Source organism: Tyto alba, unplaced genomic scaffold (genome assembly GCF_018691265.1).
Source record: "Tyto alba isolate M040663 unplaced genomic scaffold, T.alba_DEE_v4.0 Super-Scaffold_11, whole genome shotgun sequence".
Taxonomy (NCBI): Eukaryota; Metazoa; Chordata; class Aves; order Strigiformes; family Tytonidae; genus Tyto; species Tyto alba.
In genome coordinates, this window is record NW_024881273.1 from 9932716 (window position 1) to 9959928 (window position 27213).

Genomic DNA, 27213 nt, shown 5'->3' on the forward strand with positions numbered 1-27213 from the left:
CAGTCTGGGGGTACAGACATAGCCCGTGTTGCCCCAGTGAATGAAGAGGAGGAGAGGACATGGAGAGCAGTGCAGCCTCCCACCCTGGCACGCTTTTGCTGGACAAGGTACAGCAGCAGAAACCATAGGATTTCCAAGAAAAGGCAGGAAAGGCTTCTGCAGTTGTTGAAGTAAAATTAATTGAAAAGGCAAGATGCTGCTAAGTCACAAGCTGGAGGCATATTTCATGTAAGCCATATTACCCATAGTCAGGAGCCCATGAGCATGCTGGAAGGCAACACATCTGCAACTCAGATTGAGATGTATCATTTTTTTTTTTATAATTATGCACATTTAGCTGTATATTACATGAAAGATTAAACAGCAAGTTATAAGTGTGTTTTGATTAATTCTGCTTTACTTATTTAAGTCACTCAGCAATTATCTTCATTCCTTTTGAATTCAAATAATTTTATTAATTCTGGTGGTACCAAAAATGAGTTATTAAGAGCTTTGAATTCCTGTGTTTAGTATGGGTCTCTTACTAAGTGTGGTTGGCTCTATAGAACTATTACGTAATGCCACGTTGGATGCTTCTTGTATAAATAACTGTTTAAATAGCTATAAGGCTCTGATACAAGCCAAGAGAAGCTGGGATATTCCAGGATTCAGCAGATGCCATTTCCTTAGGGTCTGATCCTGTAAATGTGAATTCTGTATAACACTTGTGATACCTATTGGTGGGACAACAGATGTTACAAATGCTTGTTCTTGAGGTTTTCCAAATGATATTCATGATCGTTTTGATTGAGGGTTCAAGCCATTATGAGAGCATCACGTTACAATACATGCCGTGCCTCTGCATTTCCTTAAGGGACAGCATGATGCTTTTTAGCATGACAGCCCGAACATACAACTTTGAAATTATCTTCAGGAGGTGATGTTCAGGGGTAGTGGCCCCTCACACACCCGCAGGAGTTGTGCTTGGGCTGTAAGCAGAGCAGAAGATGTGCAGGTTCTGCCACTTTGTTTGCTCCCTGCACTGCTGGTGGTGCAAACTGCACAGGGGCCATGGCTGCATCCCCTCAACACACCTGAAATGGAAATCTCCTTATAGTAACACAAAGCATTTCTGTAAGACTGGTCTTTTAATTATGTTAAACACAGGTTTGTTATTTAGTTTCCTCCAATGGTGGCTGGCCACTGGACTGGCTTTAAAGGAAGCACTGAGTTTATTCTATAAAGAATTGTGTAGGCATGGCTTTAACAAGTGTGTCTTATACCCAGCAGTCCTAAAAACCATGATAGTTGTTTCAGAGCAGCTCTGCTCTAGCCAGATTGTATAATTTCCAAAGGGATCTTATTTTCCCTTGCCACCATCAATCTTGTCTGCTCTCTATTTGTGGTCTATTTAGAAAGTGCCTGTAATTAAATCTTATTAAGGACTGTAGCCACTTGGCTACAATTGTTTAACACACTTGGGGCTTCCTCTAATACGGGTAATATAGAAAAGCATTAAGAGACAACCTCTATCATGAGGATCACAGAATTTAGGCAGAAAAATTGAGAGCAAGGGAAGTCTTTTCATAGGGAGTAAACTGAAGAATTCTCTAGAGGAACAATTGAAAACATAAAAAGAATTAAGTAATTTAGTTTAGCTGTTTGCACTTTGTTTAGGGTGCAAATCTCCCATAGACTTATTAGAAACTGGGATGAGAACTGGCTTGGCTAAACTCATGCCAGAAGTTAGGAATGATCTCAGATCTCACAAGTCCCAACACAGTGCCATTTCTACACGCCTGGCTCACCTCTGAGCTCTTGCTCTTTTGCTCTGATGGAATAACAATAGCAGTAGTACTATGTTCAAGCAGAATTTCCTTGCTTTTCTCATCATCAGCCAGGTAATTCCTAAGAAGCATAAATGAAAAAAGTCTTTAGGACTGTGAAATTGGAAGGTACTTCTTGGTTTTTGAGTTCAATATCCTGTTATTGCAGGTACCTCGTCACATAATTTGTTTTTCACATCTGTTTAATTCTTGCATGTTTTCAGCAGTCATTTTGTCCCAGCTGTGTCTCTGCCAGCTGACTTAATTTTTCATTTAATTAATGGTATTTGCTCATTATATTTGATACTTCATTGATTAAAATTGTTATTGATACTGGAAGAAGACCACCTCTGATACCTGAACTTTTGCTCTGCTTTGAAAAACAGCCAAACTCATTGTTTAGTTTGGAAAGGTCCATTCTCTCTTTGAGATCCCGGACAAGGATAGAACTAGAGAGATTTTCCATGGCTAAGAGTACAAAACTTTTGAAAAAAGTAGTTTATAATGAAATAATCATGCTAATTTAACTCAAAAGAGTCACTGTATGACAGGTTTAGTCTCTCGTGGGGCTCCTTTTATCCTTATCATTCAGAATTTACCATAGCTCTTTCACATTTTTATGGGTGTTGGCTTCAGTGGGTTATTTTTCCTTCCCCTTTTGTGGCACTGTCATGCTGATGGCTTTGAAATATGACCCTTCATTAAATTCTAAATTGTACACAAAGCAATTAATTAAAATTCCTTCCAAAACAGCCTTGGAAAAGCCCTGTCTATATTCTGCTTTTCAGCCAAGGTAGAATGGGTGGAGGCTAAAATGAATCCAAATGGTTTTATTTAAAGATGACGTACAGTAGGATCTGTGAACCAGAAACTATACAGCTTCCCCAAAGTAGAAATGTCATCTAAGAGCCAAAGCCAAAGATGAAAAATTAACTGGAGTGAAGAGTTCACACTTAGCTGAGTGATGTTTAATGCAGGACCTCATGGGCTGGATGGAGCAAAAAATACGTGTGTATTTGTTTTAATTGCTGTTCTTTGAAACTGAGGTATAAATCTGATTGCAGTTCTAGTGATCACCAGGATCTACTGTAGGGTTCACTCTTGGTAATCTAAAATTTGTTTTGTTTTTATTAATAATTCCAGGGGCATGGGCAGGGCCCTCAGAATGTAGGATGGATGCATTCTGCACATGAAAACTCTAATCTGTGAGAGCGCAGAATTAACTGTGCAAATCAGTTCCCATCTCTGCATTCAAAGTGCCCTTATTTGTAAGTGTTCTCAGTCCCAGGAAGGGGGCTGATCTTAAATATGTGGTGCCAGTGCTAGATGAAACAGAGGTACCTCCAGGGTGTATCCAGAGCTCCAAGTTGTTGATGCTTGCCCACATCAAACACAAACTGCCAGTTTGCCCTTAAATAAAAAGGATTTAAGTAGTAAAGGCAGAATCATTAAAAAGAAAGTGTGATATTAGTGTCTGGTACTGTAAGGTGCTATAAATGCCTTCTGGGAGGTGCTTGTTTTTGAACTACTGTGATGGGACTCAGTGAAGCTGGATCAGCTTTGTCAGTCTTGCAGTGAGTAAAATATTTACGCCTAAATGTAGAGGCATCTAGGAGCCTGGGTGTCTCAGTGCCAACCTCCCTCTGTCTCAGTTTTCCATACTTAAAGTGGAGAAATGACACTTTGTTTGTCCACTATAATTACAAAAATTTTTTGAAGAAAAGGCTTTCTGCCACACCTACAGCACACGTGGATGCCATGGGGCCCTTGTTCTGGCACTATGGACATCACTGGTTCACTTCTGTAACAGAAAGTGGATTTTAGTACCTATACCACCCTGTATTTTTAGACTTCATACTTCTCTAGTTAAACAAACCTGCTTTAAAACTTCCTTCCCAGTTGTTTCCTAACTGACTCTTTCTCCATGCAGTTGTTCCAGAAGGTGTTTTCTCCATCTTTTCACTGTTGTTGGATATCCACAGACAGCAAGATCTTTTTGGTTAATGCTTTTCTTTCCTTTTAGCTTCCAGGAATAGGTTCAGTTTGCAAGTCTGGAGCAGGATGGGGTGGCAAAGGCTTTCAAACCACTGCCTTTGCATTTTGCTGTTTATAAAAGGGGGTGTCACTGAGTCTGGCTCCATAGTTGTTTTCAGGTTTTCCAGATGTGAGGTTTTTTTATACAGAAAACTGTAGAGTATATGCAGCACATTTTTTTTTCATGAAATGGCCACGGAGGCAGAAGTGAAGTTGACTGAATATAGATTAGAGGTGAATCTTCACAGTGCCGTTTGGAAATTGGATAGATGACAGTTCATCACATCGTATTTTACCTGTTAGAACTTTTGAGAATGAGGGAATTGGCTTCTTTCTTTCTTCTTTGATAGTTATGATCCTCTTCTCTTCATGCAGTTGATTTAAAACTTTAAAGAAAGTTTCTGAATTATGAGTATTTCCCTTTGGAGCTTCACATCCTGAGGACCTATTCATATCAGTGTTGTCTAATTGGTGTTGAAACAACTGCAACATTTCTTCATTTCTTTGCACACATGTTCTCTTCGAGCCTTAGGGAACACAATGGATTTTCTGAATTACTCTAGATTTGGCTACCTTAAAATTCTTCTCCTTAGAATGAATACAATGTAAATAGAAATAAATTAAAAAAAAAAAAAAAAAAAAAAAAAAAGAAGCAACAATTTGGCTTTGATCATTTCTGCTGGAGAGATTCAGTACTGATGGTTTAGGACTGTTATGAATTTCTGCTCTCCACTGTGATTTAATGTAGTTTGACCTACAGTGAGTGTCCCTGCTGATTCTTTTGCCCTGTTGGAATTGGGAATGGAAAGAAAATTATTTTCTGTAGTTATGAATGTATGGAAATAGCAGTGAAAGATGATGAATTCAGAACTGTTCGTGTTTTGGTCTGCCATGTCAAAACTTTCAGCCCCGCCCCACCAGTCTCTTCTTCTTCTGTTCCTCTTTCAGTTTACTTCAGACTTAATCCATTTGTGTTTGAGAGGATGCCTATAGCCTCAAGAGTCACATGCTCTTGGCAAAGGTACATTCACACTTTTTCTCTAAGAGGTTGCATCTTTTGAAGACTTGCCCTGTAAAAATGCACACTGGAAGACAGTTTCAATTTATTAATCCTCTCTGAAATAGCACTGCTTGTATTCCTTGTAGAAAATGCACAAATTCCCTGTGTCTGCAGAGAGGTCAGATCAAATTCCTAACATGGCTCTTTTGTCTGTATTGTAATAGATAAAGTGAAGAGCACCACGATATCATGATGCCAGTGCCTACACGTGTGCACTGCTGGATACCCCAGTCTTGAGGGAACAGATGGCCAGATCATGCCTTGGTGGAAATTCTTGAAATGTGAAGTTTCTTCAGTTCACAGATCACAGAAAACTATTTTTGGGGTTAGCAATTAACAAACCTTGAAATGCAGCCTTTTGTGTTTTCTGTAGAGGGCTATGGCTCTTCTCCAACTGAGTCTTCCTCTCTGTCAGAATCCAGCCCACTGCTACTTTTATGCAGATTTTAACAAGATGTAATTGAATCCAATATATGCTGTCAATATTTGATCCCTTCCTGCTGTAATATTGGAAGTATTTGTTTAGGGAATCATTTTCTTTTTTTCTCTTTTTCCCCCTGCCTTTTTAAAGCCTAATTTCCAAGTCATGACTTGTAGAGGGTGTCTGAGCAAATCTAATCAGCATTCTGCCTCCTTTAAGAAGGACAGCTGAGCTACTTTTTAACACCTCCATTTCTTTACTGCTGCAATCTGTTTTGATTAAAATCGCACAGGGTTCTCATTTGCATATTTATTGCTCCACATACCCACAAATCATCTCATAACTCTGCCACTCCTGAATTTACAAGAGAGACTAGAGTGGTATACTAAAACTTTAAACTATGCAAACATTAATTTAGTTTCTCACACCTGCTGTTTTCCAGCAAATATGTCTTTGGTGAAGGAAAATATTCATACATTACCTTTGCTTAGTATTCCCTGGGAGTCAGGATTCCTGGGTTTTTTTCAAGATTGATTGAAAATGTCCTATTAAGAAAGATATTTCTAATTAAATGGAAAGGTCCTGAAACATTCTGATGTCAGGAGGGGGCTGGGGAGTGGGGGGAATGTCTAAACAAAAAAATAACCCTGACATTTGTTCAGCTTTTGACAGCCAGACTATGAAGAGCTATCAGAACTGCAGATGAAAGGGCTGCAGTGGAAATGAAAATTATTCCTTTCCTTTGTGCTATTGACAGTCCAACTTACTTCCACCACATATTATTAAGAGTATTACTAGCTAGTGATCAGATTTTTAAGGAGTGTTTTTCTAGGAATGGTCTTTTTTTCCTCTTTGGACAACATCTAAATTTAAAAGTTAGATTTTATACAAGATAAGGACTTTTTTTTTTCTTGAACCTCTCTCTGCATCAGCTGGTACTGCATAGATGCCATGATTAGTTTCTCAATTCAGTGTCTTTATTTTTTTAATAGGCCAAAGAAACTCTAAAGTGAATAATAACATGCTCTGATCCAACCAAGACTAAGGAGTAGAGAGGAGACAGCAAATTTAGCCTGTGGCTGGGATGAAAAAATCTGTATTCATACTCTTCCGACTTGAACTTGAACCCAAGTCTCATTGCAGAGTTTCCAAACTTATACCACTACTGCCATGGTGGCTGAGCCATTGCCAAACACCCTCTTCCTATGTCGCATTGAAACAGACAGCACATTTATCAGAGAGAGACTGACATCTTTATCCTGGGCACTCAGACCAGGAATTTCAGATATATCACTCATTAAGTTTATGTACTCTAAAGAAGAACTTGCACTGTTTAAGGAAAACAAACAAACAAACAAACAAAAAAGTACTCTTACAGTGATAGCTGGTGCATCCAGTGTTAGAGATGCAATGTTTGGTCGCTCAGCCTGTACCTGCACAAGCTGTACTCAGCTGGGTAAGGTTACTGAAGTGCTCTTGGAAGCAGAGATGTGCACAGCAGGCCTTAGATGACTCTGAGAGATACAGTCTTGGATCTATTTTTTAAACTGGTGCCAGTATACAACTCATTAAGTGACAGGGCTGCAAAATTCAGTCCTGCAGGAAGTCACTCCTTATCAAGAAAATTTAAGGCATGTGTGAGAGGCTGAGGCACCTTTTGTTGTTATTTATATTGTGGTTCTGCCCAAGGGAACAGGAGAGAAGTAAAAGTAAAAGATAACTCTTGCCCAGTGAGGGTGATGGGTGATAGAAGATGCCAGTGATAAGACTGGGAGAACATGAGTTTTAGACTTTATTGTTCTGCATGAAAAGCAGAATGTCTTTTGCAGACCAACCACATAATTATTGCCACAATTTTTGAAGCAGTTGTGTTGTAGTCAAGACAGCAGGAAGACATGAGGGGCACAGTTTATTAGGATGAGTAATATTCCATATTAGACAAACCACTTGTAAAAAATGGACTTGTTCTTGGTCATACAAGCCTCTCAACGTATTTGAGAGATATGCTTCAAACATCACCCAGCTTCTTTTATATGTATTGCAGCATGGCCAAACTCATGGTGAGAAGGGTCATCTTCTTTTCAAACCCTTGCTGCAAGACTTATAGGTGCCTTTAATCCAGCGGCTGGTGTCTGCAAAGAAAATATAGAAAGGATGTCTCCAAGAGGCAAGCTTAAAATATAATCTACTTGAATCGTTTTGAAGGTGATAAGGGAAAAATAAGGAGCAACAGAGCCTGACAGCTGCTGTTACTTCCATTTCTCTCTAGAATGGCCTGCTCCTTGGTGGTCCATTGTAGTCTGAGCTGTTGTTTAGATATATTTGAGGAATGAGAATCAGAGAGAAGGATGTAATCTTTGTTCTTCCAGCCAAAACTATGGCTAATGTATAAATATTTGAACGAAGGTGTCTTTAGAAGATGAGCTCAGCTAAGCATGCTGGGTCCTTGACAGATCAGATGTGAAACACCTGATCTGAATTAGCTCGGATAACACACTAGGTGTCAAAACACAGAGGTTACAGATCAGACACTGGGGAATGTTTCTTCTAGACCACCACAATGCTGCTTCATAAACTTGAAAAGAATGTCAGCCAAGTTACATTAGGTCTTCCAATATCATCTGTAGGCCAAGGGGTTTGGCTGACTCTAGTGCAATGAGTGTCCAGCAAAAGTAATGGTGTTCCTGTGGCTTTCATCAATAGTGAAAGTGACAGTGGCTCTTGTCAGATGCGGGTTTTTCATTTTCCAGGCATATTAAAAAAAAAAAAAATCACAGTTTGTACAGTCATAAAATGATATGTAAACTCATGTCAGTCAGCAGAAAAACTATAATCAATTTTCTTGGTTTGGGCAAGGTTCATATTCTTGTAGGTTGGGATTTACAAAAGCCATAAGGAAATTGATGTTCAACGTCCACTAAAATTCAGTGGTAATTAAATGCAGAGCTGCTTCCAGTTTGTTCCAGTTTCCACTGGTGATGCATCTGTCAAGCAGCCTGTCCCTTAAATAACTACTTGAGGATTAGGTACCAATTTTAGCTATATGACCTTGTCTCAGAGCAAAAAGTGTATAGCATGTGAAATCTTATTGCATGGAAAGCAATTTGCAAACCACAGGTGGGAGTGCCTGAAAGTAAAATCCCACTTCAAATACTGTCCTGAACATGTTTCATGAACTGGCAATCCAATTTAGGGATTGGCCTGAGTCACAAATGAGACCTCGACCATGTCTGTCTCTGTTATTCTTTATTAGTTACCTTGTGATCTCTTCTGGTGCAGACAGGGGCTGCAGACATATTTGAACAAATGGGGTAAGTGTTAGAAATGGCTTAAAGCTGAATGCATTTCCATGACAAGAAAAAAGCCTCCACTGCTTCCTGTTTACTTCTGATTTACTCCCCAGTAAAAAGGGGTGAAATTCACTCTTTGTAAGCTCAACATTTTCCACAAAAAAAAAATAACTTCAGTAAAGTGTCTGATGTATTATTGTCATTCTTTCACAGAAGCAGCTCGGGTAAAAATTATCTCTACACTTTGGGAGAGGCAAAAGAGTGGAAGAAGCTAGTCTCTCATCTGACAAATGAATTATCATCAAAACAGTGGGGTTTGGAGAATAAAATGCTGTTTCCTCCATTACTGGCATTTCACTAGCTTGTAACTAGTGAAAGCACAGTCACTGACCTAACTGTTTAACCAGGATTTTCTGGAAGTAGAAAGAAAAACAAATGCTAAGATGACATTTATTAGGTGCACTTGTTTAATCAGTCCATTAGCTGCTTTTGATTCTCACTTGAACATGCTGAAGGGTTGATTCTGCATGAAAGTCAACAGATGTCTTTCAGCTCCCCTGGCTCATATCATTTGAAAGGAGCAGATGCAGACTGAGGAGGAAGAGGAAATATTGAAACTAATCGAAAAGAATGAGTTTCAGGAAGAGCTAGAACAGCCCAGCCAGGTGCTTGTAGCCATAAGTGAACTATTGAATTATAGGTGATGAAAGATCAAACAGTGGGAAATGTTGCCTAGTGAAAAGGTGTACTGGTTGCTAAAAAGATTTTTTTATGCCTGTATTGATGTAAAGCTTTCTCTCTTGCAGGACTTAGATGATCAAATCCCTTCCTCTCCCTTTTTTGTGTGTGTGCACATGTATTTCTATTGCTGTTTCTTACAGTGTGTCTCCCTTGTTGGAGTCTCATCATCTGTTGTGTCTCACTATTTCTATACTAAAATATTGCTAGCTGTGATACAAGCACTGACACCAGAACCTTCAACCTGCAGTGTTTTCCAGAGAGGTCCATTTATCTTCATGCTGTAGACAAATCATCAGTATAGTAAAATTTACTATAGGGCTACAAGCCCTGGAGTCCAGATTCTCAAGCAGCCAGAGTAATTTAAAGCGGATGGAAAAGGGTTGCAATGAGCTTAGTAGTTTTGATACACCTTTTGACAATTTTTTTAGTTTCTTCCATGATCCAGCCTTCAGTAGTCTTCAAGCACTAATGTATGAAGGAAATACAGAATTCTAGCATTAGTTGAATCATAACAGAACACATATTTATTTTACCTACCTCTATCTGAAAGTGTTTTCAGTTGAGATGAGACTCAGCAGGCTTCTTTGCCCTGGTCTTCTGCTTGAGGCAGTTAAACATTCCATTCTCCACTATACTTGCTTCAAATTAGAAATAATAGTACCTTCCTTCACAATTCATGGGTTCCGACATTTTGTTCACAAGCACACTGAGATCCTGGAAAAGAAGGTAACACACTGTTATTAAATGTAAGAGCAAGCTCAGCAGCTTCGGTGAAGTGAGATCGTACGTTGAGTAGCATCCCACCCGTGTTCTTTAAGGATGCCAACACGCATCCAGTGTCACAGGCCTTTTGTTGGGCGGTGTAGCTGCGGTTCATCCCTTACACTGCTCCTTCTTCTTTTAGGGAACAAGTGTGCCAGGAAAGGAAAGGATATCCAACTTGGTTTGAACTCGCTCTCCAATTTATGCTCCAGATTACAAAGGCCAAACATATATAAGACTCCATCAGCTTTGAAAAGGTACTGAACGCCACAATGCGACTCCCCACCCAGGTTTTGGTCTGTGCCATCTTAGCTTTGCTGTACCAGCATGTCAGTGGTGGACTCGTTAAGCGAATTATCCGGACGAAGCGAGGGAATGGGCTAAACGTGACTTTGCCAGAGGATAATCAACCTGTGGTTTTTAACCATGTCTACAACATTAAGTTGCCTGTTGGCTCCCTTTGCTCTGTGGACCTGGATTCAGCGAGTGGTGATGCAGACCTGAAGGCGGAAATTGAGCCCGTCAAGAATTACGAGGAACACACGGTGAATGAGGAGAACCAGATTGTCTTCACGCACCGTATTAACATTCCCCGCCGGGCTTGTGGCTGTGCAGCTGCCCCAGACATAAAGGATCTGCTGAGCAGACTAGAGGAGCTGGAGGGGCTGGTATCCTCCCTACGGGAGCAGTGTGCCAGCGGGGCTGGATGCTGTCCTAATTCCCAGGCAGTAGAAGGTAAGGCAGACTGGGGAGCTGCTCTTGGGGAAATTCTTGTGCTGGCTGTAGCTCTTGTTTAGAGTAGATATTCAAATCTGTTTCAAGAATGAGCAAAAGTCAACCTGTTAAATTTGAAATGTAATCAAAACCGAGAGTGTATTTGGCCAGCTTGCAGGATACATTCATTCACAGTTTTGCACTTTTATGAATCTGTGGGTCAGAAGCCTGCCCGAGCCGCTTTGTAACTGTGGCACTGACCATGTATGGCACTTGGGCATGGTGACAATCTGTGACGGAGTTAAGATTAAAACTCACACAGTCCAAGCTCTTGGCTCCACATTTTGTCCCCTTGAGTAAGCTGCCAAAGTAACCATTTTCGTTTCCAAGTTTTCTTTAATAGAGACCAATAAAAATACAGCAGGAAATAAAGCAATAGACAAGCACAAATATTTAGAGAAAAGGGGAAAAAAGGTATTCTTCTGGCTGGTTTTTAAACGGAGATAAGAGATTGGTCATACAAGAGAGAAATTATGGTTCTTCTTGGTAGTAATCTGTCCCTCTTGAGCACAGAGTCCATCTCACAGTTGATACAACATGCTGCCTGGCTTTTTATGTTCTGGAGTGAATTGGTGAATAATACTTCATGGCACATGCCCTAACGAACCAGTCGGGAAAGCTGCTCAGTTGGTGGAAGAGGGATTTTGAGAAGGGCAGAGGAATCCAGTATGCTCATTTACCAAGTAGTTGGCAGGGGCTCTTCACTGGCATTAATGCGAATTAAAACATTCCCAGTAAACTAAATCTCCCTGGAAAAAGGAGGGAGATATTCTTATTTAAAAGCTTTGTTGATTCTGGAAATTATGTCCTGTAGGGAGCTAGGAAAATTAGACTCTTTTTAGATCATGTGTGCCACACTGGCCTAATGCATCCCACAACCAAGGAGAGTAATGGGTTTTCCTAATTGTTGGTACAGGTCGCCTGGACACAGCACCCTATTGCAGCGGACACGGGAACTACAGCATCGAAATCTGCGGCTGCATTTGTGAGCCTGGCTGGAAAGGCCCCAACTGCTCCGAACCAGACTGCCCACACACCTGCTTCAACCGCGGCCGCTGCATCCAGGGCAAATGCATCTGCACCGAAGGCTTCGCTGGCGCCGACTGCAGCCAGGCCACCTGCCCGTCCGACTGTAACGACCAAGGCAAGTGCGTGGATGGGGTGTGCGTGTGCTTTGAGGGGTACACAGGCACAGACTGCGGCGAAGAGCTCTGCTCCCCGGGGTGCAGTGTGCATGGGAGGTGCGTGAGCGGGCAGTGCGTGTGCCACGAGGGCTTCACCGGCGCCGACTGCAGCGAGCCCCTCTGCCCCAACAACTGCCACAACCGTGGGCGCTGCGTGGACAACGAGTGCGTCTGCGACGAGGGCTACACCGGCGAGGACTGCAGCGAGCTCATCTGCCCCAACGACTGCTTCGACCGTGGGCGCTGCCTCAACGGGACCTGCTTCTGCGAGGAGGGCTTCACCGGGGAGGACTGCGGCGAGCTGACCTGCCCTAACAACTGCAACGGCAACGGGCGCTGCGAGAACGGGCTGTGCATCTGCCACGAGGGCTTCGTGGGGGACGACTGCAGTCAGAAGAGGTGCCCGAAGGACTGCCACAACCGCGGGCGCTGCGTGGGCGGGCGCTGCGTCTGCCACGAGGGGTACCTGGGCGAGGACTGCGGGGAGCTGCGCTGCCCCAGCGACTGCCACAACCGCGGGCGCTGCGTGGGCGGGCGCTGCGTCTGCCACGAGGGATTCATCGGGGAGGACTGCGGGGAGCTGCGCTGCCCCAGCGACTGCCACAACCGCGGGCGCTGCGTGGGCGGGCGCTGCGTCTGCCACGAGGGATTCATCGGGGAGGACTGCGGCGAGCTGCGCTGCCCCAGCGACTGCCACAACCGCGGACTCTGCGTCAATGGGCAGTGCGTGTGCGATGAGGGGTACACAGGGGAGGACTGCGGGGAGCTGCGGTGCCCTGAAGACTGCCACAACCGCGGGCGCTGCGTGGAGGGACGCTGTGAGTGTGACAACGGCTTCACGGGGGAGGACTGCGGCGAGCTGTCCTGCCCCAACGACTGTCACCGCCACGGGCGCTGCATCGACGGGCGCTGCGTGTGCCATGAGGGCTTCACAGGGGAGGACTGCCGTGAACGGTCCTGCCCCAACGACTGCAACAACGCGGGCCGCTGCATCGATGGACGGTGTGTCTGTGAGGATGGTTACATGGGGGATGACTGCTCCGATGGTATGTTGCAATGTCCCTTTTGAACCTCTTCCCCTGGGTAATTCCCTGTGCTCATCCAGCAGCCTTGGAGGCTCTGTGAACATTTTACATATAGCTGGGCCCCATTGCCACTCTTCATCATAGTCCAAACAGCTGGATCAGACAAGTAACAACACCGGTAGCAGGCTCTTGGCCCACCTTACTTTTTAGGGCTATATAGTGTAACGGTTGCTGGTGACTTTTGGTAGTCAGCGAGCCAACAGGCTGATAATGGTGATGTGCAGTCCATTTGTTATCTCCAAGTTTGCTTCCACCACAGTGCCACTGGAGCTGTAGCTAACACTGGGGCTGGGTTTTGTCACCATGACCTTTCAGTTTCTCATAGTACCTCTTGATGCTGAAAAAACAAAGTGTCTGAAAGAAACCGTTCTACCTATGGAGAAGATGGACTTGTATCCAGAGTCTTCTTACTAGGTATTCAGCAGGATTAGTCAGAAGAATATGAACTGAATTTTGACAAAAGAATAAGGTTTTGCAGGAATGAGATAATGTAGATGATGAATGTCAGTGAATAAAGAGCCCGAGTATCAAATGTTTTTTAGAGCCAGGTTCTGGTTCCCAGACTCATGCTGGATGGATAAAGAAGGGGTTTGCATTTACAATGCCATCATTATTATAGGAGATGAAAATGAAACACCCAGCACTGACAATATACACTGACAGACCCCAAGGGCTCAGTGACTGCTCTCAAGGTAGATCTCTGAGCTGGAGCCATGGTGGAGGCAGAGGCTGTAGCAGAGGCAAGGCACACACAGAAAATAACATTGTCCTGTCTGGGTGAGCTGTATGAGACAACTGTCACGATGGAATTGCTAGATCCTGCAAATATTGCAGTGCAAGCATTCACAATTATTACAGGGGCCCTGGCTATCTCTCAATTGGCCAAATACATTTTTCTAACTAAAGTAATACATGATTTCATATATATATATATATATATATATACACACATATGTGTGTGTGAGTGTACGTTTGCTCTGACAAAAGTTTAGAGTAAAGTCATTGAATCAGCTGGAGTGGAAACTTAGCTATAAAGCCACAGGCTTAGTTTTGCAGTACCACTGACTCTATGGAAATTGATAGAAAATTTTGACGGCTAGATACTGACAGGCATTATGCTATAAATGAGGTAGTTTTCTTTAGTAGATCTCAGAGGAGAAATTTTGGAACTAAGATCTTTGTAGAGTAATCAAGGAGTACTTTGGCATTGGGAACGTTATAAAAGACAATTAATACCCTTGAAAAAACGTTCTCATTTTCATCTCCTCCTTCTGGAAGTCTCTAAGCCATATTTTGTGCGCTTTCACGTGCAAATGTGGAACAATCTATTGAAAGTATTTACAAAAATAATCATGTTTTATTATACTTTGGAAAATCTGTGCAAACCCTGGGACTTCCAGCTATAAAATCATGTGTTGCTGGCAGTAAAATTAAATGTCTGAATCCCTAGGGACCCAGCTATAGTAGTCTTGTGCAGTAGCCATGAGAGGAGGAGCCGGAACATGGTCAGTCATAGGTTGTGTGCAAGTGTGAGAGTAGAAATTGGCTCATGACTTTTGGAAATGTCTGTAGTATTCATCAGCTGAACATTCCTTTCTTCAAGCAGCTAATTTGTGTGACGTCTTCCCCATTCCCTGTTTGTTAGATGTTTCTTATAAACTGCTCCTGGGAAAATGTGAAACTGGGTAAGTCATTATTTTCTGAGACTTGAAAACTTCTTATAAGTTTGTTTTGATTTTTCCCCTTCCTAGTGTCTCCTCCAACTGAGCTGACTGTGACAGATGTAACAGATAAAACTGTAAATCTGGAATGGAAGCATGAGAACCTCGTCAATGAGTACCTCATCACCTATGTCCCTACCAGCAGTGGTGGCTTAGATATGCAGTTCAGTGTGCCAGGAAATCAGACAGCTGCCACTATTCATGAACTGGAGCCGGGCGTAGAATACTTTATCCGTGTCTTTGCAATCCTTAAAAACAAGAAGAGTATTCCAGTCAGTGCCAGGGTAGCAACATGTGAGTTTAATATTCCTTGTATTCATTCTTTTGTCTATTCCATAGTATGTATTTATTTGCATCCCTTTTTTGGTGTATTATATCTCTTTTATTTTCTATTTTCAATTCATCTTCTGTTCTGGATGAAGACAGCCTTCTGTACTTTCATTTTCTACTCTTTTCCAATCCCAATGACTGTGTTAAAAGTACAGTCCACTAGCTCTTCTGCTCTCTGTAGTGCCTCCCAATGAATATCAGGGGGTCTTTGTAAATTAAGACCTGTGAGTTCATAAAAAGGTACATTTTTAAAATTTGGTAATGCTTCCTGAAAAAATATAAAAATGTAACAGCATGTAAAAGAGCTATATGAAATCACTTGGATTCAAACTGTTTTGACTAAAATGGAGGTTATATTTGCTTTGCATCTTCAGTGTGTTTTACCACAACTTACTTTCTATCTGCTTATCTGTTCATTTGTTGTTCATCTTCCTTTTCGTATTGTGCATACCACAGCCATATGTAAATGTCCCAGCCTTAAAAGATTCTTTTTGGCTTCTGTTACTGTGCTCATTTTTAGAGACCTGGGGCAGGATTCTTCTCACTTAACCTCAAATGTCCATACTAGGCTTATTTCAGGAGGGAAAAATACAAGATTTGTAGGGCAATATTAATTTTATTCTGAAGTGACATCTAAAACAGGTCAGCTGAATGTCTCTCCAGAGACAGAATAACTGGCTGTGAGGAGGGTTTAAACATTTCAGATGCAGATACCTACAGGGCAGATATTTATAGTGGTGGAAAGATGTCCCACCCCCAGTGCCCTACTTAGGGCAACCTGTTGCTCATATAATGATATCCTTTTTTTCTGTCACAGATCTGCCTGCTCCAGAAGGTCTGAAATTCAAATCTGTTAGAGAAACGTCCGTCCAGGTGGAGTGGGATCCTCTGAACTTTTCATTTGATGGCTGGGAGCTGGTCTTCCGCAATATGGTAAGGAAGCAGCGTGACTTGTCTAAAGGACATATATAAGTAAATGATTGTGGATTTTTTATGTTTATCCTAACTGATTGTTCCACGTGTTACAGAAAAAGGATGATAACGGAGATATAACCAGCAGCTTGAAAAGGCCAGAGACATCTTATATGCAGCCAGGTTTGGCACCAGGGCAACAGTATAATGTATCCCTCCATATAGTGAAAAACAATACCAGAGGACCAGGACTATCCAGAGTGATAACCACAAGTAAGCACAACCTGTATTTGGTGTAGTGCCACCAATAAAACAACTGCTGTTTGGTGCAGCCTAGGAATTTTTAAACGAAGAGAAAGCCAATCTCTATACAGTGAATTGATAGGGGGGAAAAAAAGAAGCAGTAGAGCTGTTAATGAAGAATACATGAGGAAAAATTCCCTTCCAAATCACCTCTCTGAAGACGAAAGGAAATTTATGCTTAGCTAGAAGGCAGCAAGCAGTATGCACTTTTATTCTTTTTCAAAATGTACATCCACGGTAACTAGAATTTCTGTCATCCTGGTGATATTTGCATGAAGAAATTATTTAAAAGAGAGTTTTTATTGTGCAGATGAAGAATCTCTTGGGGTTCCTACTTGTCTTTCCTTTGGCATCTTCTGATGTTAATGAATTGTGATGAATTTGCTTCTGATGAATTGACTCCATTTGGCACTTTCTTCTAAAACTATAGAAAGTAAAGGAAGAAAGTGAATGAAGATAAGCTTCAGTTGTTAGAAGACATTCATTTTAATTTTGATCTGAATCAGCAGTTAAAAACACGAGAATGTGTATGATATTTCTGGCAAGATTTCTTTAAAAAACCACCTTTTTCTCTTTTTGTAACAGAGCTTGATGCCCCTAGCCAGATTGAGGCAAAAGATGTTACAGACACCACAGCTCTTATCACATGGTCCAAACCCTTGGCTGAAATTGAAGGCATAGAGCTCACTTATGGCCCCAAGGATGTTCCAGGGGACAGGACAACCATTGACCTCTCTGAAGATGAAAACCAATATTCTATTGGAAACCTGAGGCCACACACGGAGTATGAAGTGGTGCTCATCTCTCGTCGAGGTGACATGGAAAGTGACCCCATGAAAGAAGTCTTTGTCACAGGTAAGAGGCTTGGATACCAATGCAAACTTCTGGGAAGGTAATGCAATCACCATCAATCTTCCTGTGCAGTTTGCATCACGTTGCTTGAGTTGATAGTTTCTGCATAAACACAGAATCGGCACTGTTACAGAGGTATATGAAAGTGGAGAATGTTTTCCTCTGTCTTATATAGCTTACCAGCTCAACGAAATATTTAGACACCCCCCCCAAGTATCTAAATGTATTTTGAAAATGGGAATTATGTTAATAAGTTTCTTAGAAGCTTTTGCTTATCATATCCTAAATCTCTATTTCAGGAAACAAATTCCTCTGGATTATTTGTCTGTCTGTTGAGCTAAATATCTTTCATGGTTCCTATTCCGTCTAAGACCTTATTTCTGTTTGTCTAAATGTGTAGCAGGCCAGTAGAGGACTGCTTTTTTTCCTCCTTCAGTTCTGCAAATGCTTTTATAAATTTACTTTGCTCCTCATTGATCTTGGGAATGCTTTATGAAAGTGTGGGTCTTTTAGCATGTTAACAAGATTTGATGCATTATAGGAGTCAAGTAAATGGTACACAGAGAATTACCTCCTTTTTCATCCTGAAATGTAGTTGTTCATTCAGAGCAGGATTTGAGTCTACTATAGGTGTGAACAGTGAAAACCCAATGAATTTCTACATAATATTCACCTTTTCTTTTGAGACTTAGAGTTCCTTTCAGCCATGAATGCAAGATATTTCCTGAACAGAGATTCTAGAGATGATAAATTCTTTTTTCTTAGCAGCCTTTTTCCTTTTAAAAATTGAGGTATTTATAAAGGAAAAATTGTATATTCATCCAAATATGTTTTTCCACAAGCCTATTTTGTATTAAAAAATAATTGCTAAAATTGAGAAAGTTATTTTTCTCTCAGGAGATAAAAGTTGTATTTCTTCCACTGATGTTTTCCCCAAAACTAGTGAACTCTCCATTTCATGCTAAAAGAAATCTGCTTGATGTAGTTAAGAGCATAGTGGTGTCATGGGAGAGGAATCTTAACTTCAACTTTACGAATCATTTAACCTTCTAAAAAGTACTGTTATAAGAGACTGCTGTCATAAGAGAGTTATTCCCATTTATTTATTTATGATTACAGACTTGGATGCTCCAAGAAATCTGAAGCGAGTGTCACAAACAGACAATAGCATTACTTTGGAGTGGAAGAACAGCCATGCAAATATTGATAACTATCGAATTAAGTTTGCTCCCATCTCTGGTGGAGACCATGCTGAGATCACAGTGCCAAAAAGCAACCAAGCAACAACCAGAGCAACACTCACAGGTAGGGGAATGGAGAAATTGTCGTTAATATCATGCCACTGGCGTCTCCCTAGAGCACAGTAGTGTAATGAAAAAATGCCTTTTTGGTCACTATACATAAAAGATACAAGCAGAGGTTACACATTTTGAGTACAAGTAATTAAATTAAAATACTTGTTATATATATTTACACACCTGCAGATGCATAACTAGCCTGTTGGAGGCATGCAGCCATTTCACTTCCATGTGCATCTCTGAATCCCATCAGTCAGTTCCCTGAGTTCTAGGTTGCTACATGTCTTTGTGGAGATGGATTCACATATGAATTCAAAAGGCTTTTACATGTGCTAGAGATGGTATTTACTGATGCCAGTCTGCTACTTTTCGGTGTACCTGCAAGTTGCCTTACCAGACTGCAAGGCTAGATAATGGTACTTTCTCCCTGTCTCATGGATGTCTACCTGCTTTTCTTTGACAGAAGTACCTATACTGCAAGCTCTTGAAAGTAGAAGCTATTTTTGATTGTGCATGTGCACAGTGTCCAAAATGCAATCTCAGTCAGCCATAGTCTTTATCCCTTGGCGTGTACATGGAAAAAGATTTATTAACATCAGGTCAGCTGGAAGGCCAGCTGAAACCTCGATTCTCTGAATACACAGGAAAGCATATATCTTACCTTGCATACATTCAGGTTTAAATGTCTGTAGGCATATTCCATGGACAGGAACTCATACTCCTATTCATCGTCTCTTAGGTTTAAGGCCTGGAACTGAATATGGCATTGGAGTGACAGCAGTGAGACAGGACAGGGAAAGCATTCCTGCTACTATTAATGCTGGCACTGGTGAGTAGTTTGATCCCCCTTTGAGTTCTGGAGGAAGCAGTAAGTCAAGTGGAACCACTCTGATGTTTCTTTCATTTCCAAATTATGCCATAAGAAATATTTCAGGAATTTCTTGATTTCATTTGGTACCAGTGGGACATTTCCCCTCAAGGGGAAGAAAACCCATTTTTCCAAAGATCTTGACCTCTGAATCTGGCTTCCTTTTTCTGTATGAGGATCTCTTAATGTTCTGAGAGTTTCATCTCCATGTGAGCTCCTTAATGGTAATTATGCTTATACTGATTACACTGGACATCCTCTAATTGTGAAGGTTTCTGGCAGGAATGGTAGTTATTGTCAAAGTCCGATCTGACAAAGAGCGCAGCCTCAGTGGTTGTAATAGTCCTGACTGCCCTTCAAATCCAGGATTTTTCTCTCAATATCCCCATTTTCCCAGGTAAATTCTCTGAAGGCTTACATTCTGCCTCTCCTCCATGCAGTACTTGCTGAAGTGAATCTAAGTGGGGGGAAATTTGTTCTAGTGTGGTTTGTCTGTAAAAGGGAACTTCATCATCCTCAACCTATATCAAGCAGTGGGGCTTCAAAAGCTCCAAAAGGTGAATAAGACTCTGAGCTGTTGCTAGACACCCAGTATAGATGTTACTCTGTCTACAGATGCCTGAAAAACCATCCCAGGGCAGTTCAGAGACACCTGAACTTTGCTTTTTTAACCTGTAGATCTTGATAACCCCAAGGACTTGGAAGTCAGTGACCCCACTGAAACCACCTTATCCCTTCGATGGAGAAGACCAGTGGCCAAGTTTGATCGTTACCGCCTCATTTATGTTAGCCCTTCTGGAAGGAAGAATGAAGTGGAGATCCCCCTGGACAGCACCTCCTTTATCTTGCGAGGATTGGATGCGGGGACAGAGTACACCATTAGTCTGGTGGCAGAGAAAGGCAGACACAAAAGCAAACCCACAACTGTCAAGGGTTCGACTGGTGAGTAACAGCTTCTCATGAGTGCCATGTGCCAGGTCACTGGGCAATGACTAACCCAAGTACAACTTCATCTGATTTTGTAAGCCATGTCTGGGGAAATGCTTAAAAACACCAATTGCCTGCAGAGCAGACTTAGCTCTGTCTAGCATGATAGACTTAACTGAGGGACAGCCTTCTGTTTCCCTACCTACTGTGTTTACCTCTGTGTTCTCAATGATTTCTTGCTTATCCTTTGAGAAGACTCACAAGGAAGGCAGCTATTTGTCCTGCAGGAAATGCAGGCCTCATCCTCTGTTTTAAATAAGGGTGCTTTTTTGTGCATTATGTCTTATAACTTGTTGTGTTTTCTACAGCCAAAAACTAAGAGGAAGTGCAACCAGAATGTATTTAACATCACTTGTTCCTGCTTAATGAATTCTCTTCACAGCATGCCTCCACCCATCATGCTTCAGCAGAGACAACAGGGCTCTGATGTTGCCTTTTTTCAGTTTTCTCATCCAAAATCAAGAAGATCTACTGCCAGAAATCTGGTGACAGTCACTGTTTCCATTGGATACCATTCCATTTGTCTACAAAGAAGAGGTCCATTTCTGCCATCTCCATTTACACAAACCACTCCAACTAACCAGTATCAGTGGACTACTTGTTAAACAGTGTTTTATTCTTTGAGAAACATTTTGACCCAAAGATTGACCAAATTGGTTTCATATTCCCTGGTAGCATTCACGCTAGCAGAACCTCTGAATGCTTTATAAAGTCAAGTAATTCAGTACAGCAGAGTTACATGGTATGGTGTAAACTACAGAAAGCCATCACTACTGGATTACTTGTTTGATACATAAGTCATACCTGTGTCTGATGTAGGGAAAAATTAGGAAGCCTTGAGTCATACACTTACAGAAGGAAGGTGAAAGTTTATGTGACAGGAGTGAGCAGGCTTTGATTTTTCCAAAGATATCTGTTTCCTCATCTGTCTGAAGACTGAGTGGTCTCAAAAGAAGTATGCATAGATGGTGAAAAGAGCGAAACAACATGCTGTGGAATTTCACAGTCTGGTCTTTCCAGCACCAGCTCCCAAAGTCTCACAAGGTGGCTTCTTTTTCCCGGTTTGTTTTTCGGGTTTTTTTATAAATACATTAATCTGGCCAGTGTATTTGTTTTAAGTATTCGCTCGGAGCAGTCTAGCAAACAGAGTTCTCTGCAGTGGGCTCATTAGAAGCAGCACCAGTAGTTGACATAACCTGCCTCTGCGACCTTCTTTCTGCGTAGGAACGGACAAATCCAAACACATGAGCATGGGGCGGCAGAAGTGTTCTATCAGCCTGTGGGGTATAAGACAAGAGGTCTCTTCTTCAGTTTACTTTTTTGTCCACCCTCAAATCAGTCCTCTTTATCCATGTTCCCAGTACTTGGGAGGTCCTGAGGTCCTTGGGCTAAGCCAAACAAACCTGTTGTTTTACCCTGTCTTGCAGAGCCATGGGGGACCTCAGGTCCACTGCACTGCTGGGGAGGGTACTTGGAGCAACCAGGGAGAGAGAGGAATGATTGAAGTGGAAAACGCCAGTAGCACAGCTAGGACTGGACTAGCTCTTCTCAGTGGGTGGAGGAGACAGCCCTGCTGTTTGGAGGGTCATGTGCCATCCTGGCTGAACAAGGGAGCCAGGCACTGCGGAAGGGCTGAGAGTTTTTCTTTTCAGAGTTTTCTTTGATTCTTCAGATTGCCAGTTTTTCATTTTATATTCTTTCCAGCCTCTTGATGGTTCAGTCAGGCTTCTCTGCTGGCAGGTATCCAGGGTTTCCCAAACGTTATTTTCATATGTTTGCATAGTGAATTTTCTATCACTGAGGGTAAAGCTTCTTTCAGCCCCAGAGCTGATGATCTTGTTGGTGCTTTCTCATCCCTCTCACGTTCTTCCTGTTGTTTTTTTATGTATATCAACTCTCCATACATAGACAGCTGCAACGTTCAGAGCTCATGAACCTCTAGCAAAGGACATGTCACAGAATCTTCCATAATATAGGATGGCAGCTTTCTGTTGCTTCTGTCTCTTCATATGGTTAAAGTACAGCTCAAGCGACAAAGATTTTTTTTAGCTGATGTCCATAATTCTGCATTCAAGGAATGGTAAAGACTATAAAGTGAACAGTTCGCTAAATATTATTTTGTTTTGCTGAAAAGGAAAGACTAAATATTTCACACTGCCATTTGCTTGTTTGTTTCTTTGTAGCTCTATATAGTCTAACCCTAATGCAGGCAATGACTCCTGACCCAGAGGAGCTTTCTGGCTCTGGGAGTTTTCTTGCTCCAGAGAACTCAGGGATGCAGGAGGATGCACTGAGGGACCTTGTGGTCTTGAGAGTAACAGACCACAGCTTTAGTGTCTCATGGTATGCGAATACAGGAGTCTACAGTAGTTTTGTGGTGGAGTACGAGGAAGTGTCATTGGCAGCAAGGCCCCGTGCAGAAACCTTCCTGCCCAGAGAATCCCTAGGTGCTGTGATTGACGGCCTCCAAGCTAACACTTCCTATAAAATCAAGGTGTATGGATTGGCTGGAGAACAGCGCTCTTCTCCTCTGGAAGCTGTGGCTACAACAGGTACCTCCTTTCTGTTATTAATGAGGGAATCACAAACTAGGGTACTACCTTCTTGTTAGAGGTCCCACTCAGCATCGCACTAAGGTTTTGGTTTAAAACCACTTCAGACATCAAAGAAAATGAGCCATTTTACTAGTTGGAGGGACCTTTCTGGCAGCATGTCTTGAGAATGTTACATCAGACTAACAACTGGTCTGCAGGGTGAGCATGTAACCCAGCTCTGAGGAGGTTGAGCAGTCAGACTGCAGCTTTTCCCTTTCTTGCTCTGGTTCTGGAACCCTGCCTCCATAGCACAATGTGGGTCCTGGAGGAGGGCTGATGGTAATACATCAGGCACAAGAGCCCGTGGAGATAAACGAGCGGACATTAGAGAAACCAAGTGCCAACCTCAAATTCCTCTGTTGAAGGACCCAGATTGTGCAGCAACAGTTGATGAATCGTGGATGTGATACTGTCTTGCCTCTGGAAGTGAGTTGTGTGTAGGAGCATGGCTTGGAGAAGTAACTTTTCCATTCCGTTGAATGTTTTTAAGAAGATTTATGCTGTTTACCAAAGACCCTTGTCTGTGTTGTGCGTCAGTCCCTTTTCCACTCTTGGCTTCTACTAGTCTTAGATTACGCCACCCTTTTTTATACAAAATCAAAGAAACATTAGGAAGAATGATTAGGTGAGCCAATTTAATGGGAAACTGCAGTGCTGACCACTGGGAAACTAAATTTGCCAGTAAAGATTGTTCATTTCTTCAGCTGATTCCTCTGCCGACAGTACCTGGAACCTGACTTCAATATAAGGATTTTTAGTGGTAGGTATTGTATTATTTCTGGCTTGTAACATACTTTCTTTATGAAATTCAGAGGTACACAGGCACTGTAAGCCTAGTTTAATCAGCTGGTTGGGAGAGGGGAAAGCCATTTAGCCAAAGGGGTCTGAAAAGAATGCAAATAGCTTGGTAGGCCATCATGTCTTACAGTGTGCTTGAGCTGATGAGAGAGTCTGCAGTGAAACTGGCTGATAGACCCTCTTGGCAAATAATATAAAATCCGAGAGGCAGAAGCAAGAAATAGTACAGAATACTGTTTGATCCCTCCCAAGGAACTGGGGAAATGTCCTGGCAGAACATTAACATTCTTTTTAGTAAAATCGCCAGTGAAGCATTACAATGGAATTCCTCAAAAGGCTAGCAACAGCACTATAGACATATTTAGGCCATATTCATGCTGAAGATTTTACTAAGAAAATTATATTGAGCAGTATTCCCGTCTGAGAAAGAGTGTATGTTTGTTGTCCATCCAGTTTCCCTCTACATAGCTTTCAGCTCTTTGGCATCTACTATTAATTCATCTTGCCACCATGACTCATTCTATCTGGCTGTCATCCACCCACCTAGGGCTCCTAGAGGTCTCTTTCTCTTCTCCCCATCTATTCCCCTAGTTGCTAAGTCAAGTGTTTGTACCTCAAGGGTCTTGTTATCCTATAGCTCCAAATTTTCTGTTATCTGTTATAGTATTCTATCTGCTAAACAATGAAGACTGATACTGTCTGTGGTATCAGAGTATTTTCCATGTATTCATATAATTTTCATTTTTTATATCTGTTGTTTGTTTGTACACAAAGCCACATATTTCTCTGTTACACATGAACTTAATGTGGGGTATATGTGTGTGTAGAGGGTAGACCACCCTTTCTCGTCCATTTGTGGAGTCAGGTCATTAAACCCAAGGTAATATTCAGAATTAGATCTGGAAAAATATCAGAGGTAATATAACTACATATAATTGCATATGTTCCATGAGACAATCTGTACATGGCAACCTCCTATGTAGTTGTTAAAGTTGGCACAATGAAATTAAACCACTTGTGACAGCAAAATTCTGAATTAAAATGCCACCCTCAGTTTTTGTATACTGCAGTTTAACTCCTGCTGTATTTCCTGTTCAGATTAGAGTAACAAAGTCCTTGTGTGGTTATACTCTAACTGGCAGGAATCTGGGAGAAATGTCAGTAGGGATGGTCAAGTAAAAATAGGGGAAATAAGAAGCCAATTTTGACTAATACTACACAGGGTTTTCTCATGGATCCTCAGTATATCAGGATCATAATACCAGCCATATTTTTTTCCTTTTCCTGTCTATTTTTGGATGTTCTGTCCTCAGTTTCCAATTCAGGGTGCATGGCAATTTCCCAGTGGGACCATCCACAGCCTGGAGCTGTACCTGTGTGATGTACTGCTGCCCTTTCCTCCCCACTGGTCTGTTCACACTATCTATGCATGTCTTCTGCAGAAATACTCCACGGTAAAGCCCAACTACTGTTATGCATGTTAAGCAGACAACCTTAAGGCTGAACAAATGCCAGTACACTTGCTTGATGCCATAGTTGTTTGCTGTTCCCAGAATAGGGACGAGCTGGTTGGCATCTAATTGTGCACAATCCGTTGAGAGTCTCAGAAGGCTAAAGGTTCCATACTGCATGGCTTCCTGCTTTGTTACCTTGTCTCAGTAACCCCGGTGCAGACAGATAATAGTTCTGACGGTTGGTTTACTGAGAAAGAGGGAATTATGCTAGTGGTCACCGTTGCAGGTATGCTGGTGCGATGACAACATGACTGTCTTCAGGTTGCACCATAGGTAGGGCCTGGTTCAGATCATGTGCTGGTGTAATTTAAGGAGGGCTCTTACCTAAGTCAAGAATATCAATGACATATGTAAACATAAATCACTGTTTGCCTCACAGGCTTCTCTCCTTCCTGGAGGTGAGCAGAAAACAATGTTTTTAATATCTGTATTTGTTGAGAGTATATTTTCAAGATAACATTTCTGCATTTATTCGAAAACATTTTTAATTGATCTTTCTCCTCTGAAAGCTTCTTTTTTCCTGATATATGTGTGCATTTGGAGACAGATACTGAATCTTGAATACGTATTTGTGCTGATCTGATTGATGGTGGTAGATGACTTGCTCTCTCTTAATTGAATGCAAGTGGAGCATGAAAGCAAGGAAGTCACTGAGGTGTGAAATTACGTGGTTTTCCACTAATGAGGAGATAATTCTGCATGTCAGAAGAATCACCTGCCTGTTGCCTTGCAGCTGTGATCAGAAACATATTCTCTGTGATCTCCACAGTTCTCAGATTTTCAGAATCTGACTGTGCTACAGGATACATTCACAGATCACTCAGCATGTTGAAGGCCAAGTCTTTTTCCCTTCCGTTCCTTTGGATCTCTTTAAAGAAAGATTGTTCAAGTTCTTTCTGTCCTAGTTTTTAGGTAAGGATGTGTGTGTTCCCCTGCCTTTTTTGAAAATTCTGCATGTATCCAGATGGATAACTCTTCCATGCCTGTTTTTGATTGGATGAGATTTAGCATGCTTCTGCTGTGGCTGATTTCTCAGTCTGGATTTGGATATGTTTGCGATATTTGGCATGCATTCCACTTATGGTTTGTATCAGAATCAATAACTGATGTGCTGTAGTAAAGATAAAAGGCATGTTTGAGAGACTTAGGGCTCAAATACTCACTGATGTAAATTAGCAAAATTCTTTGGAGGTATTCAAAGTGTACTGATTTACATCAACTGAGGATGTGCCCATTTCTCTGCTAGAAGCATTTCAACTCATCTCTGTGTTTAATGGTTGTTGCTCTGGATCTACTAGTTAGTGTGGTTGTGTGAGCATCATGTTGTGCTTGGTGATGCTACCTTTGCTTGTGGCCTGGATTCAGTCTCCAAAACAGAAGTATCCATCTGTTTTGTCTGTTCTTAGAAGCTCTTTAATGCAAAGCACACAAACTGTTTTGTAGCAGATGTTAGCTGTCTTTTTGTATATTTGGGGGTTTATTATCAGGAAATTTTAACTTGTAATTTACCTCTGTTTAGCACATCTAGTCACAACACCTGGAGAATCAATCAATGAAACATCATTTAATCCTACCAGTACTGCACCTACAGAGCTAAGTTATTTAGAAAACCCCAGCACTGATTCTCATGCTCTGCTTTCGGTGCCCACTGACCTTCCCATCTCAGAAGCCACTGGTGCTCTTCATGACCTTAATATAACACACAGGACTTTCAGTAGTTTCACCCTGTCTTGGTCAGCACAGGATGAGGTATTTGAGCAGTTCTTTATCACTCTGAAAGACCTGTCAAGTTTAAACAGAACACAGGAAATCTTTTTGCCGGGAAACCATCGAGAAACAGAAATTACCAATCTCACAGCCGGCACACAATACCAGATTAA

At 41.7% G+C, this 27213-nt stretch overlaps 1 protein-coding gene across 3 annotated transcripts in view; it reads left to right on the plus strand.

Annotated features, from left to right (window-relative positions):
* Window positions 1-27213, plus strand: part of TNC (tenascin C) — a 72880-nt gene that overhangs the window by 15150 nt on the left and 30517 nt on the right. For all 3 annotated transcript variants that reach the window (XM_042786860.1, XM_033012049.2, XM_033012050.2), the window contains exons 2-10: window positions 10256-10848; window positions 11804-13117; window positions 14908-15171; window positions 16025-16140; window positions 16236-16392; window positions 17008-17277; window positions 18394-18579; window positions 19312-19401; window positions 20119-20382. In XM_042786860.1, coding sequence (XP_042642794.1) covers window positions 10386-10848; window positions 11804-13117; window positions 14908-15171; window positions 16025-16140; window positions 16236-16392; window positions 17008-17277; window positions 18394-18579; window positions 19312-19401; window positions 20119-20382 — 3124 coding nt within the window. In that variant the 5' untranslated portion in view covers window positions 10256-10385. The remainder of the gene's footprint in view (window positions 1-10255; window positions 10849-11803; window positions 13118-14907; window positions 15172-16024; window positions 16141-16235; window positions 16393-17007; window positions 17278-18393; window positions 18580-19311; window positions 19402-20118; window positions 20383-27213) is intronic.